This window comes from Athene cunicularia, assembly GCF_003259725.1.
Source record: "Athene cunicularia isolate RWA chromosome 5 unlocalized genomic scaffold, athCun1 chr5_part1, whole genome shotgun sequence".
NCBI lineage: Eukaryota > Metazoa > Chordata > Aves > Strigiformes > Strigidae > Athene > Athene cunicularia.
The window spans coordinates 37,672,805-37,690,703 of record NW_020799101.1 but is presented as its reverse complement, the minus strand read 5'-3'; the positions used below and the strand labels follow the sequence as shown (position 1 = coordinate 37,690,703).

Sequence of the window (17,899 nt, the reverse complement as noted above, 5' to 3'; positions counted from 1 at the left end):
TTACTGTGGTGTTGGGTGATAAGGGCTCTTCTGGACAAGCACAGATTAAATATAAAAATACTCTGCACTGCACGTTTCCTCTGATTCCATGACTGAGACTGCTGGACTGGTTTGTAAGTCAGTTGTCCCTGGTATGGGAGAACCCCACCACTTCCCTCCATCCCCAAGTAGCAACACGACCTCACAGCACCATCTGCAAGGCGAAGTTCCCAACACCTGTGTGTGCCACGTCAGGCTTCAGCTGCCCCGGCCCACTGCTGCAGTGGGATGATACCTGCCTGCATGTCCCCACCAGCATAGCACTTTGGGAATGCATTTTGGAGGATGCCCAGTAACTGGTGCACCTGGACATTGGTGAGATAAAAGTGTAAGTAACAAGACCTTTGAGGAACGACCATCATCCACCTCTTGACAGCACAATAGGACAGATACAGATAGTAAGAGAAAGGCATCCAGGAGCTCTGGTCATGCTTGAACATGCCACAATTCAAAGCCAGGAAATTTCAACCCATTCTCAGTTGCATTTTTATGTTAAGTGGTGGCAGGTCAGTCCTCGTATCATTCACCTGGAATTGCCTTTTTTCCCTCAGGAAAAAAAAAAAAAAAAGACAACAGGTTTTCTGGGTCAATTCTGCTAAGAAGCAGTTGCAGCCTTGACCCTGATGCAGGAGCCAGCCTGAAAATGGGAGCAGCAGTGGCTCAGCCCTGGCCATAGGCTGGAAAGCACTTGTCACCAAGAATAACCTATGGGAAAAAAAAAAGTTTTTAATGACTGTTGTCATCTGTGTGCATATGCCAGCGGCACCCAGCTTGTTAATAACAGAGCTGTATGTGCCAGTGCTGCTTAGTGCCCAGGGGAGAAGACAGTGCTCCCAACTTGCCTCCATACTGGGAGGAGATTAAGGATCTCCTAGTATTCATATGAGTTATTAAAAATATGTAGATAATTAACACCATGCGTAGATTTACCTACCCACCCTGTCCTGCCTTCCCTCTGCATAGCAGTGTGTGGTGGCAGGGACAGACCAGCCCCCCCAGGCCCACAGGGCACCCTGGCAGACAGCTGGAAGGTTGGTCATGGTTGTCACTGGCAGTGACAAAACCCCTCAGCCTCCCCTCCACACTGCAACACAAAAGATTCAAGTGCTCTCAGAAAGTCCCCTTGGCACTAAGGCATACTATACAGAGCACCTCCATGCCTCTCTCAACACCATGGTTGTCCAATAAGCTCTTAAAAAAAAAAAAAAAATGTCAAAAGAGATTCGCTTGCCTCCTCTTCTTCAAGAGCATCTTGGGTAGAAACTAACAGCAAACCCAAATGTGGTGGGTTGTGGGTTTTTTTTGTTTTTTTTTTTTCTTCACTGATAATTTTTCTTCTTATTTTATTCACAAAGGCATGGAAAACAACTGGTTACTATCCTTGCCATAAGGAAATTTTGTACATAGTAAAGTCCTTCAGATTCCTCCACTTTCTCCTCTTCCAGCTTCTGAGAAGTCGAGTCCGTTGGATTGCTGCCAGCTGGGTCTCACTGTGTGTTTGTTTGCACACTCACACTGGCTGCGTCATGACAGGTCACCACATGCTTCTCTGCTGAAACTCATCCTGTTGACTTGGACTATTTCTTCAACCTATCAAACATTGTGGTCCTACCCTTCATAGATGCTCACAACCCTCCCCACACCCCACTGGAAATTTTAAAGCAAAGCCGCTAAAAAAAGGCCTAAAGCTGCTGATGAAAATACTGAATACACCTGGGCTCTGGACAGCCACTGGAAAGAATTCCCCAGAAAGATCTCTGACTTTGACACTGAACTGAACATATTGTGAGTCTAAATAGGCTGTGTTTCCTCAGCTCACTTACGAGAATTTCTGGGACAGTGCCAGAAGCCTTACCAAAGTCAAGACATATCACATCTAGTGATGACACCCCATAGCCGTGAGGCTCGTTATCTGTCAAAGAATGGAATTAACTTAGTTTGATATGATTTCTCCTCAGCAAAACATCAACAAACCCAATTCAGCCATTTTTTTACCAATTTATAAATCTATCTGTCTAGGAGATTAAAGAGTAAGTGGTCAGTAGCTTGCTCTTTTAAGTATTCACATAGAGTTATTAGGACATCAGGTCTATCATTCCCTAGGTTTTTTTTCTTCATCTCTAGTTAGGTGATGTTGCCATCCTATCCCTAAGTCCTGTGGAAGCTCACGTCATCTACAATGCTCCAACACCCATCCCACATTTTGTACTTTTCGTGCTTCAGGATGTTGAAGAGCTCTTGATCCCCTTCACTGGGCCTCTACTTGCGCCCCCTTCATTTCCCTTGCAGCAGGGTAGTTTCTTATTGGGACTTTGACCCCACCTCTTACCAGTTCGCAGCTCTGTTTTATCCTTTCAGACATCTCTTCACAGATCCTGCCCACGAGTTTTCTGAATTCATTGATATTTGGTATTTTATTTTTTGAAGTACTTTAACTCATTTTACAAAGGTATTCAACTGCATTTTAAGGAGAAAAAGCTGGCAGCAGACATCTGAACACTTGAAACAATCAGGAGATGCAAAAATTCACATTCACATTGGGTTGCAGGTGAACAGATCCAACTTCAGCCACCTTCATACATCTTTGTCTGTTACAACTCTGTGTGCCAGCTCATAGTGAGACCATCCAAGTCACTTCAGAAATAGCTCTGTCTCTTCAGCCAAATGCTGCATCAACTCTTTCCTGACATGGTGAAGTCAGCAGGGTTTACTTCAGTGGTCCCAGCCAAAATCGTGACTGAGGGAGCTAGCAGTGGTACTTGGTGCTACGCAAGGCCAGAGCTGCACCGTATAATGGGACACTGGGCATTCAAACATGCAGTATTTATTGCTTGAAGCACAGCACAGAGTTGCTACAGAATTTATTTCACCAAAGCAAGTCCTTTGTTCACATACCAAAAAGCAGTGAGTTAAGGATCTGTTTTGTACTGGGACTGGCTTTGTCTATTTTAGTAAGGTAAGCTGAATTCATCTCTACTCCAGACTCCAAAGACCTACTCTGAGCTCCAAACTAGGGCCACCTAGTTGTGAATTGCAGGCAGAAAACCTGGGCATGCTATTCCTGCTGGCACCAGAGAGGAGGCAAGGTGTGGAAACCTCTATTTCTGCAGGAGCCACAACCTTCTGCCTCCCAACATACACCCTGGGCACCCCTCTGCCTGCAGCCCAGTGCAAGTCTGGCTCAGGCAGGGAGCAAAGTGCCACCCACCACCAGTGCCTTGTCTTCAAGGGGGTGCTGACTGGCTAAGTACCCAGCAGGGCCACAGCTCCTCTGCCTGGGCTGAGAGCCAGTAGACAGCCCAGTCCCAAGGTGCTGAAAGAAAACATAATGTGGAATAAACATTCATTTATGCTTTTGCAGGAGGTGGGGATATAGGTTTGTGCTACAACACGTAGCACAGAGCTCTTGGTGTTTTCTGAATGAAAGCTAGACACTGCCTGGTGTGCACAGGCAAGGTACCCTTGAAAAATAAAACCCACCATTAAAACCTTTAAGCAGGCCCTTGGATACAGAATGGCAGAAAGCATCATTGCTTCCCAAAGCAGCCAGCCTTGGGTTTTCCGGCAAGCACTCCATACAAAATACTTGCTGTTATACTCCCAGTTCCTGAGGTGGTGGTGGCTTTTTTTTATCCACTTTGTTTTCAAGGTGTTTTCCAAAGTAAGGAGCGCCACTTCTGCAGATCCCGCCATCCAATTTAATATCAGCTTTTGGAGGGTTTGCCAAGTCATTTTGTCTGAAATGGCTTGTAAGGGCTAGCTGCTGAGAAGTCAGAAGGTCGGCATTCTGCATGTGGATTTTGTTAGTTATGTCAAAGATAAGGGGGAAGGAGGAGGGGAAGGAGGAAAAATCTTCTAGCAATATCACTGCTGGAAGCAGAGGCAGAAGCAAGCTCTTTGTAGTGCTTTTGACTTGCTTACAGAATGACTGCACCGCCACAGAAGGGTGAAAGCCTCTCAGAGTACCTTACGCTGACCCCAGAAACAGGAAACATGGCCAAAGAATCGCTTTTTCTTCTTGAAACATTCCTTTCCTATTTTTAATTAAGTCTTGCAGAACTCCAGAGATGACAACTACTGCTCCTTCCTTAGCCCCAAAACTTGTTACTTCGGTAGTACAAGGAAATTACCTCAGTTTGCCAGTTTATTCTTAACAAATCCACATTGGCTGTCACTCATCCCTGAATTTTCTGCTTTCATCATTGAACTTGCATCTAAAGACAACGGTCTTAGCAGGTCCCTCAACAATTCAGCCTGTGACTATGATACAAGCAGAAAACCTTCCCTTCAATGTGCAATAAATGAGTTGGCGCCTTATTAATTGCCAGAGATTTACATGTGATCAAGTGAAATGACAGACAGTGATAATAAAACTGGTCATATCTGTTTGATGGGAACCACGCGTGGCATCCTCTGTCACGGACCTGGTGCTGCAGCCTCTGATGAATACCACCTTCCTGTAGTCTAGGAAAAAGCATGTTTGATAATAGCAGCAGCTTTCCAGCATAGCTCATTGCTTGTCATCTCTGAGGATTAAAGTTTTTGGACAACATCTAGAAGATACTATTTCAGGCTACTGCGTAGTAAGGCCTGACCTGCAAAAGTCAAGCCTGAAGGCTGCCCATATGAAATGGGATGAGGAGATGCAAGGTGCAGGGCCTGTCTTCTATCCCTGGTTTAGGACAACTACTACAAGATCCCACTTGGTTGTGGATCACCACTACTTCTCCTCACCTCACTTTCTGTGGTCACCTCTACTCTCCTGCTAAAGCTTCACAGCCTTTCTAAGCAGCCTGGGCAGATTCAAGCAGCTGTCATCAAACCACACAGAAGCACTCTGGGGCATGTTTTTATGCAGCCTGGAGGCTTACACACAGGAGAGCAACATCCAAGGATCTCAGATCCCGACCAAAGACGGACACGTGACTGTGAGCAGAAAAGTCCCCTTCCCTCTCCTATGGCACTGCGTAGGTAACAGAATATCATGTGGAACAGAGAAATTCTGGAAATCAGGATTCAACGAGAAACCACCACAAGACACTGAAGCAAAAGTTATCTATTTTATTACAAAACCAAAATCAAACAGATGCCTTTCAGTCTAACAAACAATGCCATAGGCAGAAATGTGCAGGGGCAGGGTAAGTTCAGTACAAACTCAGGCATGGAAAGTGGTGTCTTCACACAGATGAATCCCACCATAAAACAGTTTCTTCCAACATACTATGCCCTTGAAGGATCAGCAAAAAAAGAAAGATTCTTGCTTCTGGCAGGAAGAGTGGATGATGTGCACTGTGGAGCCCTGGTTCTCTTCTCTGTCCCAGCTGTTTTCAGCTGTCATTCAAAGTAGAGCTGGAGAGGCCCAGGAGGACTTGAAGGATGAGGAGAGACATGCCCAGGGTCTGCTTCCAGGCACAACGCTGACACACCCCATGTCCCAGCTTCAGTAGGATGCTACTGATGCAAGGCAGAGCAGATGACTGCTTACCACCACCAGATAAGGACACGTTCAGCCTTTCAGCCAGGTGGACTGGCCAGTTATCTGGCGATAAAAGCAACAAAGGAAGAGGGGAGCTGAGGCACTGCTCTCTTCTGAGAATACTGACTATTTGGACAACTCATAGGATGGGTTATAGGAATCAGGGCCTGATTATATGAATCATGTCTGCATGATCTTTCAACACACCAACCCAGAACAAGTAACCTAACCTCTACTGGATGTTACCTGATTCCCTGGTTGGGTCTTGCATGCCAATGTACAAGTGTTGCCAGAAGCTGCTCAGAGGCCTGTGCAAACCCAGCAAGTCAGGATGTGCTGACTTAGACTCGTCTCATAGAAGTAAAACCAAAGGTAATATAATGCTTGGACCCAAATCCATCCATAAAGTCTGCTCTAGCACAGCAACATGAATACCCACCAATAACAAAGCTCATGTCAACAACCATCCCCTTGTTTGGTTCCCTTGAAGAACTGACCCATTTGAATTGCAAACTACATGTGAATGCAGGCCTTTTGGAAGGGAAGGACACCAGGATGAGAAAAAGGAGGTCTGCAGAAGGATTTATGTGACAGGCAGGAATGTTGGCTGGCTGGTTTACTGACATTTCCTCAAGAAAAGATGCAGTGACTTCTAGCAGCTCTGCACCACCCACCCAGTCTCGTGGGGCATTGCCCAGCCCCAGTGGCTGGCCGACAGAACTCCTATAGACATCCAATTGGCTGCATTAAAAAAACCCCCAAACAAACCAAATACCAACCCCAGCAGCCAGAGATTTTAATTCCTAAAACTAGTATATTTTAAAAGGAGAGGGGCTTTTTTTATACGGTTGGATTCATTCTTTACACCTACAACAGGATTAATGAGCAACAGGGACATTTCTAACTATACACTACACCGAGTCTTTTCAACACACCGAAGATGCACCCTGGGCATTTAAAAAGAGAAGATGCAATCAAGAAGATAGGAGCCTGCAAGGCAAAAAACCACATACATTGTATGTGAGAAACCATGAAGGTCCAGCAGTGGGATCTGCTCTTGCTAAAGAGACAACTTCTTTATATTATGGTGGTGTGATGTATACTTCAGAGATTACCAGAGGTGTTTTCAACCATGCCAGATGCTTTAATTAGCTGCAATCTACTTCCCAGAGGAAGAGTTATTACTACTGTTGAACAGTTATTTATAGAAAGATTTTATTTTTTTTTTAAACTTTCCACTTTGTCAACAAGGCACTAACTTACTGCATCAGGACACTTTTGCTGTGATATGTTTACCCCATGCTGTCATCATGATGACATGCCACAGAGTGAAGATGCTGTGCTGCAACATCTTTTACCAAAGCAACAAAGCCTCAAAGTAGGAGCCTAGTGTCTACAATAATGTAGTGCTGTTACAAGCAATTGTTGGTGTGATCTCATATTAGCATGGCATGTCAGCATCTTCCACTACAGGTTCTTGGTCCAGAGATGACTGGCACAAGGATCGCCAGGTCTGAAGTGGGAGGCTGCTCAGAATGTTTCTGATGAACAGGCAAGTGCTGACAGTGGTTGGAAATGCACAAAGCAAAAACACTGTATCACATCACATTCTGCCCAAACCTAGGATTGCTGATACGGGTGTCCCTGCCCTGCTGCTGACTTTACAGTTGTATCTGAGATTAAGTAAGAAACAACTTTGGAAAAACTGCTGGTAGTTGAAACAGCCCCTCTGGCCTCCAGGAGCAGCAGGCTCCTCAATGCAGGCCTCCGCTGTTATTGCAATGTGATGCTGAGTGTGATTAACACAGGAGGTACTGGTAACAGCAAATCGGGTGGATACTCTAAGCTAGGCAGGCACACCACTGTGCAGGAGAGGAGCTTGGGATTCGCAACCACCAAAGGCCAGGATAGTCGTTGCAGACAGACCTTCAGCAGTGAGCCCAAGCTGTAGTGTTAAAACAGAAGTAAACAAGACTCTTGGGGACCAGCAGCATAACTGTGTCTTTCTGCACTGACAAATATGGTCTTTGCTCTTCAGCAAAGCAATAGGCAGGCTAATGATCCTTTTAGCAGGCTTCTCAATATTTTTATTGTTGTACAACATAAAGATGAACACTTTGTCAGAGAGGAAGATGCAAGACTTCACTCTGCTGACTCTGCTAGGCCTATGGCTCCCACATCCTTCCTACAGAGTTAAGATCCCGAGGCATGACACATCTTTGCCAAGCATGTCTTCTGAGCCTCGATAGTACTGCATTTGCAATTCACTTCTGCCCACCTTGCAACAGGTGCAGAAACTACTTTTGTATGTCCTTAATACAACCCTTGTCTACCCCTACTTTAAGCAGCTTTGCAGTGCACAAATACTTAAGTGAAATCTGTGCTCCCTCAAAAGCCCAATTGCCTTTGAGTTGCACAAGGCTTTACAGTAAGAAAAGGAGGAGTTCAGCTGATCCCAGGAAATATTTTGTATCTGGGGCACTGCACGCACATCTGCAAGCACAAGTCATGCGGATACATTTGCTCCTTTTTGCATGGGGGTGTTAAGGTTTGCAACTGAATCATGCTTTGGTGGCAGAAATGAATGCATTACTGTAAATCCATTAAATGCAAAGTGTCCCTCTAACCCTAACAACCTTCAAAAGCAAAGGGAGGAACGGAACAGTGACTCCAACCCCTGTACAAGACAACTGTACAATTTACATATATATTTATATACAGTATATAAAATTATCTTTCTTTGAGTCCCAGTGAACTCAATTTTACGTCATCAGTAGCTGTTCCAATTTTAAAAAGTCATGATCCTGTTTCCCCTCGTTCTCCAAAGTATTAGATAATGGCATTGAAAAGCAACTAAAAACAAACCCAAACCAATTATTAAAAAGTGCAAACGTTCTGGGTGCCACTTCTGCTACATTGGATGTTGCGGATGCTGCACGCTTGCTCACAAGCAGCAAGGTGTTCCCGGAGTTTTCCCGTCTGTTCCTGGAGCTTTCTTTCCTTTGGGTTGGCTCTGGCCTTCCCTTTCTGTCTTCTGCTGCTACACCAGGCGACCTACTGAAAGGGTGGGGTGGGCAAGGAGGAAAAAAAACAAAAACAAAACAGAAGCAGGGAAAGTGAGGAAAAAAGGAAATTAAACCCAAAAGGGCACCTGACTGATAGAGATACAGCAGTACAGCCTCTGCTGCAGTCACGTCCCCCGAAGGCTGAGATCCCAGAGTAAGCTGTGAGGCTGAAAACAACCAGGGGCTAATGAGACAGCCTTGCTGAAAAAAGCATTGAATGAGTCACACAGAGCCATAGGGACTGACGTATTTTTAAACATAAACCACCACTTTCCTCTCCCTCCCTCTCCTTGAAAATGGGCATGCAGTCTGGGGAGACCACTGGTCCGACATCTCTCTCTGCTCTCCCACCTGCCACGGCTGACGCAGAAGCCCGCTGGTGCTGGGCTGCCCTGCTACCATCGCCCCCGTGAGCCGCAGCCAGCTGCCTCCTCCGCTAGCAGGGAAGCAGGCCTCGAAGGAGGCAGGCGTGCAGGGCAAGGGCAAGCCACCCCTCCCCACCTCTGCAACAGCACAAAGCAGCGAGTGCTCTCCCTGCTTGATGGCTGTTGGAGACCTGCCTGCACCTGGCACCCTGAAGCCTACCAAGCTCCTGCATCTGCAGTGGAGATACAGCATGCTGGGAGCTGGGGGTCCCATCACACTGCTGAGCTATTAGCATCCCAGGGGAGGGTGCAAGGGCGCTGCTTGGCATTTCAGATAGATGCGCACATCCCCATGCTTGTTTCTTCAGAAAGATTTTCTTAAGCCCCTCATCAAAGGTTCTTAAAGAATCAAAACTCTTATGAGATCAGAAAGCTCTGTGGATTAATTACAGGTGAAAACATGCTGAAGACTATGCATAAGTATGGATTTGGTTTGCAGAGAGGAGAAAGGTTACCAGGGAGGCCTCACTGGGATCGGTGCTCATTGACATGCCCTTCCACGGGGGTGTAAATATGGTCAAATGCAAAATTATTTCAGATAGTCATATTTGAAATTGACTGCATAGCTCTGCAAAAGGCGCTCACAGTGCCCAACGGCCAGCTCATAAAATTAGCGGATTGACTTCAATGCCTATACATGCAATGCAGTGTGTGAGCAGGGATGACCCATCCTACACTGGAGCACCCTGAGTGCCTAGGAAAGAGGTTGAAGTCACAGTACACAGTAATTTCAATGCCTCCACTCAGCTCTTAGCAGCAGACAAAAAACAAATAGATAATCAGAACTGAGGACACTCCAGGAAACGTCACTACATCAATGTATAAGGTTTAGCTGATCTTTTTCTCCAGTTCTCTGTTCAGCCCAACTCATCAGGACGAGGTAAGGTACCCAGAAAGGTAAGGGGGATAGCAAAAGGTATGGGAAGACTTCTGTCATTAAGCAAATAGACAGCCTAGGTCTTTCCAACCCAGAAAGGAGTCTAACCAGACATGTTGGAGGGCTGTAGAACAACAACTGGCAGGAGAAAGACAGGCAGGGGAGAACTGCTCACTGTTTCTCACATTCCAAAATGAGAAGCACCCAGTGAAACCATGAGGCAGCAGGTCTAAAAGCAAAACAAATAAAAGTTGTTCTTCATGCCTGAAAGGGTGTGATTCACTGCCACAGTGAATACAGAGGAGATCAGACCTTCACCAGGAAAGAGAAGAGTCTTCATGGGAATTTGTCCACGGAGTAAGGTAATGTAAACACAACAAATCACCTAAATCAATGCTTGCTAGAAGCACACAAAAGAGGGTAGGAGAGTGCTCATCTCATAACTGCTGTATCCTGTTCTAACTCCTTAGCAATGTACTGTCTGTCCCAGCTAAAGACACAGTGCTGCAGTGGAGCTGCATGTTATTATATTCACACTTCTTATGAACACTGGCTTCCAGATGTTTCTATATTGCTATCTGTGAATACAAGAGAGCAGGGGAGAATGAATTTTGGGACATATGGTTATCACAGAAAAAAAGGAAACATTTTGACAGGATACTCACTGAAAGGGTTAAGGCCTTGTCTTTTTCCATTGGGGAAACTGCTCAGGCTACCTGTAAAATCCAAGAACCACGTTAAAGGCAATAAATGCCGTTCAATGACAGTTCAAAGGAGCTCCTCTGATTGTGCACACAGTGAGTCCCTGCCAGCACTCCTTAAGATTCACATGCAAGAGTCAGACTAATGTGGTTGAGATGAGAGAGGTTAAATACCTGGTGGTGTAGTAGCTGAACATCATGAAATCCAGAGGTTCGGTGTGGGCAAGAAGCAACAATTACAAGGTTAAACTAAACTGTGGAAGGAGGAAGAAGAAGAAAGGAAGGATGCAAGTAGTGCCATGAAGTTTCCCCAAACAGTTTTTGCTAACAGCAAGCAAAATAAAGTCATGTAGGAAGGGGGCAGCCAGAAAAGAGTGAAGGTGTAGGCAACACAGACAGACCAAGTTTACTAAATCTTTAGCTTAGACCAAACAATCAAACAAGTGCCTAAAGTCAAAGACCTGAACTCACACCCAGCAGAAGGGCAGGGACAGACTGCAGAGCTGTGACTGCGTTATGAGATACAGGCACATGCACCCTACACCAGATGGAGCTCATGGCAAGGGCTCTCAATTCAACAATAAACCTGCTCCTACCATGTGCTGGGTACAGACAGCTCGGGGATTACAGGCGCTCTCGAAAGCATGTCACATTTCCTGCTAGCTGCTTGGTCTGATTTCAGACAAGGGATTAGCTGGAAATGGGAACTCCTGCTCCCAGCCAGCAGCAGCATGCCTGTTGCCACCCTTCACTCCAGCCCAGCCTACGGCTTCTCTTTGATTTGTGCATCTGTCTGACCTGACTGCACAGCTTGCTTTGCACATTAAGTACTTGCACACTCGCAGCTAAAGCACATTTTGCTCTCTGTGAGAGCAAGATGAGCAGAAGCTCAGAGAGCCGGGGTGAGACTGGGGGAGCCCCGGGGACAGGAGGCTGGGCTGCTGGACAGAAGCAGAACCCCTGGGAAGGGAAAGAGAGGGGGAAAAGAAAGGTGGTGGTGGCTCAGTTCGAAACGGGTCACAAAGCACGACCTGTTGGCTTTGGAGATCGTTAATAAGAGAAACTGTATAAACACAGTAAGTTATTTCAAGGCCCCCAAATGCCCACCTCCTATCGGCCATCTGCCCTGGCGAGATCAGAGGAACCGTTGTTCACTTATTTCTGTGCCCGTGTATAAAAAGCAGAGCTCCGTTGCCAAGAGGCAGATTCCTCCGGAGCTAATTGGGACTCTCCCAGGGGGGCTGGCAATAAAAACCCAGGGCCTTTGCCGCGGACGCCGGGGCCCTGGAGGGCGCTCCAGGGCCGCACACGGCCGGCCGCTGCCCGGGTAAGCGAGAAGGCATCCCCAAAAAATCCCTTTTGCGTCCAGTGCAGTTAAGCCTACAGTGCGTTGCTGAGAATGAGACCCATCTGCCTCCAGAAAGAGGCAGGGAGCCGCAGGTAAGTTGATACAAAAGGCAGGGAAGCCACCTGACATGGCCGGGACGCTCCATGCTGGGCAGGACACACCTTTCCACCAGCCAGGTCGGGCTCTGTGCTCACCAGGGGTATGGCCCCACACATCCCTGCGGGGAAACTGCCCTGAAGGTCTTAAATCACCTGTCACTCGAGGCGGAGAGCATCGCCTTCAGCTGGCTGCCTTCTCTATAAGCACAGGCCAGCCACATTTACCTACAGATGACAAAACCCTGCCAAAACAATGCTGCACCGAGCATAAAGTTGATAGAAAACAGAGGAAGGAATATGGCAGATGGTGACAGTGGGTTACTAATATAGACCTAGGAAGCCCTTGGGTAGTACAATAACATCCCATCATTCAGTAAGTTTCATACTGCAGAGTATTTGCTCAGCCCCACAAGTACACTGTTTTGGGTAACAATTACAGCCACACTGGATTAGGCCAGGTGTCTTTCAAAAGGAAAAGCCCCTAAGAAACCCTGGCAGCTTTTTACAGGTAGAACTTACAGAGTAAAGCTCTCACCTTTGATGGGGGAGGAACATGCTACCACAAGCCTTATCTTATGATCTAAATATACCACTGATGTCCTGATTCATACTAACCACCGATAACTTCCCTCAAGATTAAAGGTGACAAACTACAGCACCTCTACTGAGCTCCCTTGGGGGATATCTAAGACAAACAAAACCAAGCACTGAACCAGTGAAGCTTGTTTACATTCTGATCTAATTGTAATTAGATGTACTCTGAATTTCCTTTTTATTAACTCAGACATAACTTGGTTACAGTTTTCTCATAGCCTCGCAGACTGTTGTCAGCTTTCTACCATCATCAGTCCAGAGGCCTTTCCCAGGTGATGCTCCCACACAACTGCTCACACAGCATCGATACAGTGCATCCCATTTCCAGAAGCCTCCTAAGCATGCAGAGAATCAGTTCCTTCTGTGGATACCAATAATAAGGATCACAAACATCACTGAATTAAGTGTGCTGTTTAGATTGTCCATTATTTTTCCTTCTTTCTGTAATACTTGCTCAGCTCCAGTAGAAAATGACATGTTGTTTAATTACATATACATGCACACTTTTTAATGAAGACATTTTGATCCTGTTTCTGGACTGTGCTCTTGGTAGCTGGCTGTTGACACAGACAGTGGCTGGGTTCCACACCAGAAGTCCTCATGGCCTGTGAAGCACACCCAACACCTACCATCTGACAAGCTCTTGGATGGCAAAGCAATCACGGGATCTGAACTTCCCGTCAGCTGGCGGAGGGACATTTCTTCACTGTTAATCCCTTAGCTCCTCTTTAGGCAGGCACAAAATGCTGACTTTGTCTTCTGAATTTGGAAGAATAAAGAGGTAAAACTCAGCTCCAGCATTTTTCAGCCAGCACAACTAGTATAAGCCTTGCTCAGATCTACAGTCCTCCTCTCCAAGATCACTGGACTTCAATTAATCTTGGGTCCATCAACTTTCCAGAAAAGCTTTACAGTGCATGTCTATCTCCTCTCAAGGACCCTGCCTTTTAACTATGCAGAAAGCTAAATTTGTTCTTTGATCACAGATGCCTCCCCCTTTAACTCAGGCTGTGCAGACTGCATTGATGAATACTAACTTTTAACAGGCTGTAAATCAGTCTGTTTTCCTTCCACAATTCCTCAAACAGACAATCCTAGATCAAATAATGGCAAAGACTGTTTCTGGCATACTCTGAGCCCTTCCCTGCCTGTTCTGCCTTTGTTTAAGAAACCATTTGCAGGCTTCTGCAAGCCCTCAAAGGCTGGCTCTATGTGGCTACTCCATTCTGAGATCCAGGAATGGCATTTCTCCATCCAAGCTGCCACTGACAGAAACTCAACTGGTTTAATCAGAGGGTCAAGAGCTGTGTGAAGTGGCCACAGACCTAGAAGATTTCTTGGCAACTTACTGAGTCATTGTGCTGGTTTTGGCTGGGATAGAGTTAATTTTCTTCACTGTAGCTAGTCTGTGGCTATGTTTTGGATTTATGCTGAAAACAGTATTGATAATACAGAGATGTTTTCATTCAGAATAATGGTATTTGTCTTCCCAAGTCACCGTTACACAATGGAGACCTGCTTTTCTGGAGATGGCTGAGCACCTGGCTACCAATGGGAAGTGGTGAATTAATTCCTTGTTTTGCTTTGCTTGTGCATGCAGCTTTTGCTTTACCTATTAAACTGTCTTTATTTCAACATACAAGTTTTCTCACTTTTACTCTGCTGATTCTCTCCCCCATCCCACCAGGATGAGGAGTGAGCAAGTATCTGTGTAGGGCTTAGTTGACAGATGGGGTTAAACAATGAGTCAGCATAAGGATGGAAGAGAGGAAGGGTTGCTGGTGGACTGGACAGCTATTTTCCTCACTGAAGAACCACTGTCAGGCAGCACCCACATATTAGGTTACCACAGGCATCAAGAAATTGCTGAGGAGGGGAAAACCAATAGAACTATGCATCTCAGACAGATTTGATCCTAAGCTGGAAAGAGCTCAGATTCAGGTTTGTCCTTATGAATATCCCAGCTGAATCCTCTCACATAAATCTTATTTATTTAGACTATCTAGTGCCCAAGAGGCATGTAATGGTGCTGATTTATCTATGCCCTGTGCTTCCTTCAAGCAACACGATTTCCACGTTTGGATGGAACTGGCCACAAAAATCCCCTAAAAGCAAAACACTGACAAAAAATGCACAAACCTTAACATTTGTTTTCCTCAGCATCCCAAACCCCACAAAATTTGTATTAAGTTTTATTTTCAAAATCATTACAAGTATTCAGTTTGCCTAGCAGGAGAAACACTCACCTGGAATGATGACCCACTTAATTTTAGTCCTTATGCTGCTGGATACCCAACCAGGATTTGGAACATCTGAGGCAAGTTCATTTGTAATGAAGTATATCAAAGGGGAAATGATGACTTTGCTTGCCTCTCTCCAACCCTTCCTCATCCAATCCAGACCAGAAAAACCTTTCCAGCAAATCTTTTGTTGAAACAGAAACACTTCTGTGAAAAGTTTTGGTTTCATATGACTGGCATCATCAAAAAGGTTCCCACCTAGCTCTTGGCTTGGACCCAGAGCGACCTCAAACCCAGCAGATATTTGAAGGCCATGGTATGGAGAAAGAAAAAGAAAGTAAATACACAGAGTAGCTGACTGACTACATGCACCCATGTTCAGGATACGGGGAAGTTGGAGAAGGGGTAAGCTACTGGTTATTCCTTAATTTAGAAGGTCTTGTGAATAGAAAGCAGAGCAAACATGTCATCTACCATCTCACAAATTCATGTCTTCTTAAAACAGATCCATCACAAACTTGCTTGCTGCACCTCTAGAGTGCTCTCAGTTCTTTCCTACATGTTAGTGCCTACTCCCTGCACTGTCCCCTCTACTGCTTTTTAGCCCTAACCATCCTTTAGCTGCCCTCGGTCCTCCTTCCACATAACTTACCCATTTATCTTTGATCCTCAAGGCCTATCAGTCCTTTAGTAGGTATGTGGAACTGCATGATAGAACAAGGTCAGAGCCCCTTTTTACACACAATCCTGTCCTCATACAATGAAAGAAACCATGAAAGGTCAAGGCTGTGTTCTCAGCAAATAGTTGGGCAATTAGGCACTCACAACAATGTCTTGCTGCTTTTTTTCCCCTTCACATGGGCTCAAAGATCCACATTTTCTTCCTTCTCTCTTTTTTTTCCCCCCTTTCCATAAAATAAATTTTGAACAGTCGCTTGGCTGAGGCAGCAGATTCCAGAGTGTCTTATTCCAGGCCAAATAGCAATAAAACTCATTTGGCATATTCATCTTATTGGGAAGGTAATAAAATTAAGGAACGGGGTTGCTATTTTGGTATGTCATTCCTCAGTAAGGTACCAATGACTAAGAAAAAAAACTTCCACCAAGCTAGGGAAGCTGAATGCTTCTCACAGCTGACAAGTAATGCAACAGCTTATTATGATAACTAAGATGTTTGCAAAACACCTAGAAAAGGCAACTTCCCAATAACCATATGCAGTGACTCCCTTCCCACTCATGCTAAACCTGAGGGAAGTACTAAGGAAAGGTTAAGCCTGGAGAAATAAAGCTACCCACCCTTCCCAACTGGCATGATGGTTATAACAAGAGCTGTCTGCACAGCCAAAACACCTGCACAGGAAATTAGTCCCCTGGAATGTCCCTGTTTGCCTTCTCCTGCCAAGCAAGTCTGCCCACAGTCAAGAATGACTGATAATTATTGAATTTGGGTTGAGCAGTTTCAATTCATAAAATTTCCAAAAATATCAATTTGGTCCAGGTCCCAACAGAAGATGAGGTGAAGATGAAAGAGGAAGAAGAGGAAGGAGGGTGGGTTGGTTGCTCAGGCACTAAACAGAAAGGAAAATAGGTTATTCATATCCCCTATTTCTCCCCCAACCTTAAAGTGCAATTTAACTCTGAAAAAAAGGCAACAGTACAGCTCTGCGCTTTCTTTCTGAGTTGTTCTCTCTGCGTCATCTACTTTCCTGCATGCTGGATTTAGCAATGAAAAATATTATTTCTGTTAGTCAACAGGGTCTCTGGAGAAAGACTGGGTCTGTGCTGGCTCATACATCATCCAACCTACATGGTTGAGACAACAGAATATTGTTAGCAGTGTATTACTCAGAAAGGACCTGATCTGAACTACAGTTTCCAAAGACTTCTACAGTACAGGCAGGGTTCTGGGCAAGGCTCATCTTTCTGCCTTGTTTCTGTATAGTGCTTAGCACAAAGCTCCATGATAAGGGATGCAAGACAGAGCCATAACTCAAATAACAAACTACATTTGCATGGCAGGGTATTAATCCCATTCATTTTTCCACACAAACTGTAGCACTTTTGAATCACCTGGGAGAAAACAGATTCCTGAGTTTGAAGTTATGGATTCCCGAGTTTGCTGTAACTCCACGTAAGTCTTTTATTCTCATGAAGTGGGGAAGGAAAGGCACTCACCTCCTTCCTTGCTGACTCCCAAGCACCCCTTCAGCTCCTGAAGTGAGATCGACTTGTCCTTGTTGAGGTCACAGTAGTCAGTGAAACGTCGGGCGCATTTCTTGGGCTTGGCTTTCTTCTTTACATAACGCTTGAAAGGCTTCAGCTCCCGCTTGTTGATGTCATTGCTGCTGTTGTTGTCCAGCTGGCTGAAGTACCAGTGTACCACTCGTTCTTCCAGCGTGTGGCTGGGGTCTGGCTCAGAAAACCTGGAACAGAGGAAGCACAGGCCCCCGACAAGTGGGTGCTCTCACCAACACTGTCAAGCACATGTCGAGGAGCCAGAGCTGCTCACTGAGTCACACGCACACCATGCCATATTTAAAGCAGGCAAAACACACAGGTCTTACAATCTCCTCCTTTTAGCTGGGCTCTTTTGAGAGAGATGAACTTTTTCTAAAAATGTCTTTTAGCATTAACAAGTGGTACCAAAAGATTCCTCTGGTACCCTCAGTAGCTCTGGTTCTCCTCACACCAGTTGCTGAAACTCTACCTTAATCCCAGAAGGATCCCTCTTTAGAGGGCAAGAGGCAATCTCCATGGTCCTTTCAACCCTTGGACTCCCATTCAAGTTACCAGTAGGAGAGCCATGAGTGTCAGCTGTCATGGTAGTTTCTGTGATAGTAACATCTAGACTTCAGAAAGGGAACAAATTCATTTAATGCAAGACACATTCATTATTTGAAAATGTCCTTGGCAAGATGCAACATTCCTGCTGTATCTATTTATACGATCTGAACTCCTGTGCTGTATTTTCAGCATATTTAATGCTTTTCACATGGTTGATTTATACACAAGAATTCCACAGCAGACAAGCACCAC

The 17,899-nt window shown here is 45.4% G+C and overlaps 1 protein-coding gene across 3 annotated transcripts in view; it reads right to left on the bottom strand.

Annotated features, from left to right (window-relative positions):
- Positions 1-5,084: 5,084 nt before the first annotated feature.
- SMOC1 (SPARC related modular calcium binding 1) overlaps positions 5,085-17,899 on the bottom strand; it is a 129,206-nt gene continuing 116,391 nt past the window's right edge. Inside the window, exons 11-13 of one of the 3 annotated variants that reach the window (XM_026849909.1) lie at positions 17,039-17,286; positions 10,548-10,598; positions 5,085-8,572 (exon numbers count right to left, since the gene is read on the bottom strand). In XM_026849909.1, coding sequence (XP_026705710.1) covers positions 8,556-8,572; positions 10,548-10,598; positions 17,039-17,286 — 316 coding nt within the window. In that variant the 3' untranslated portion in view covers positions 5,085-8,555. The remainder of the gene's footprint in view (positions 8,573-10,547; positions 10,599-17,038; positions 17,287-17,899) is intronic. The other 2 variants (XM_026849910.1, XM_026849911.1) reach the window with 2 other exon arrangements.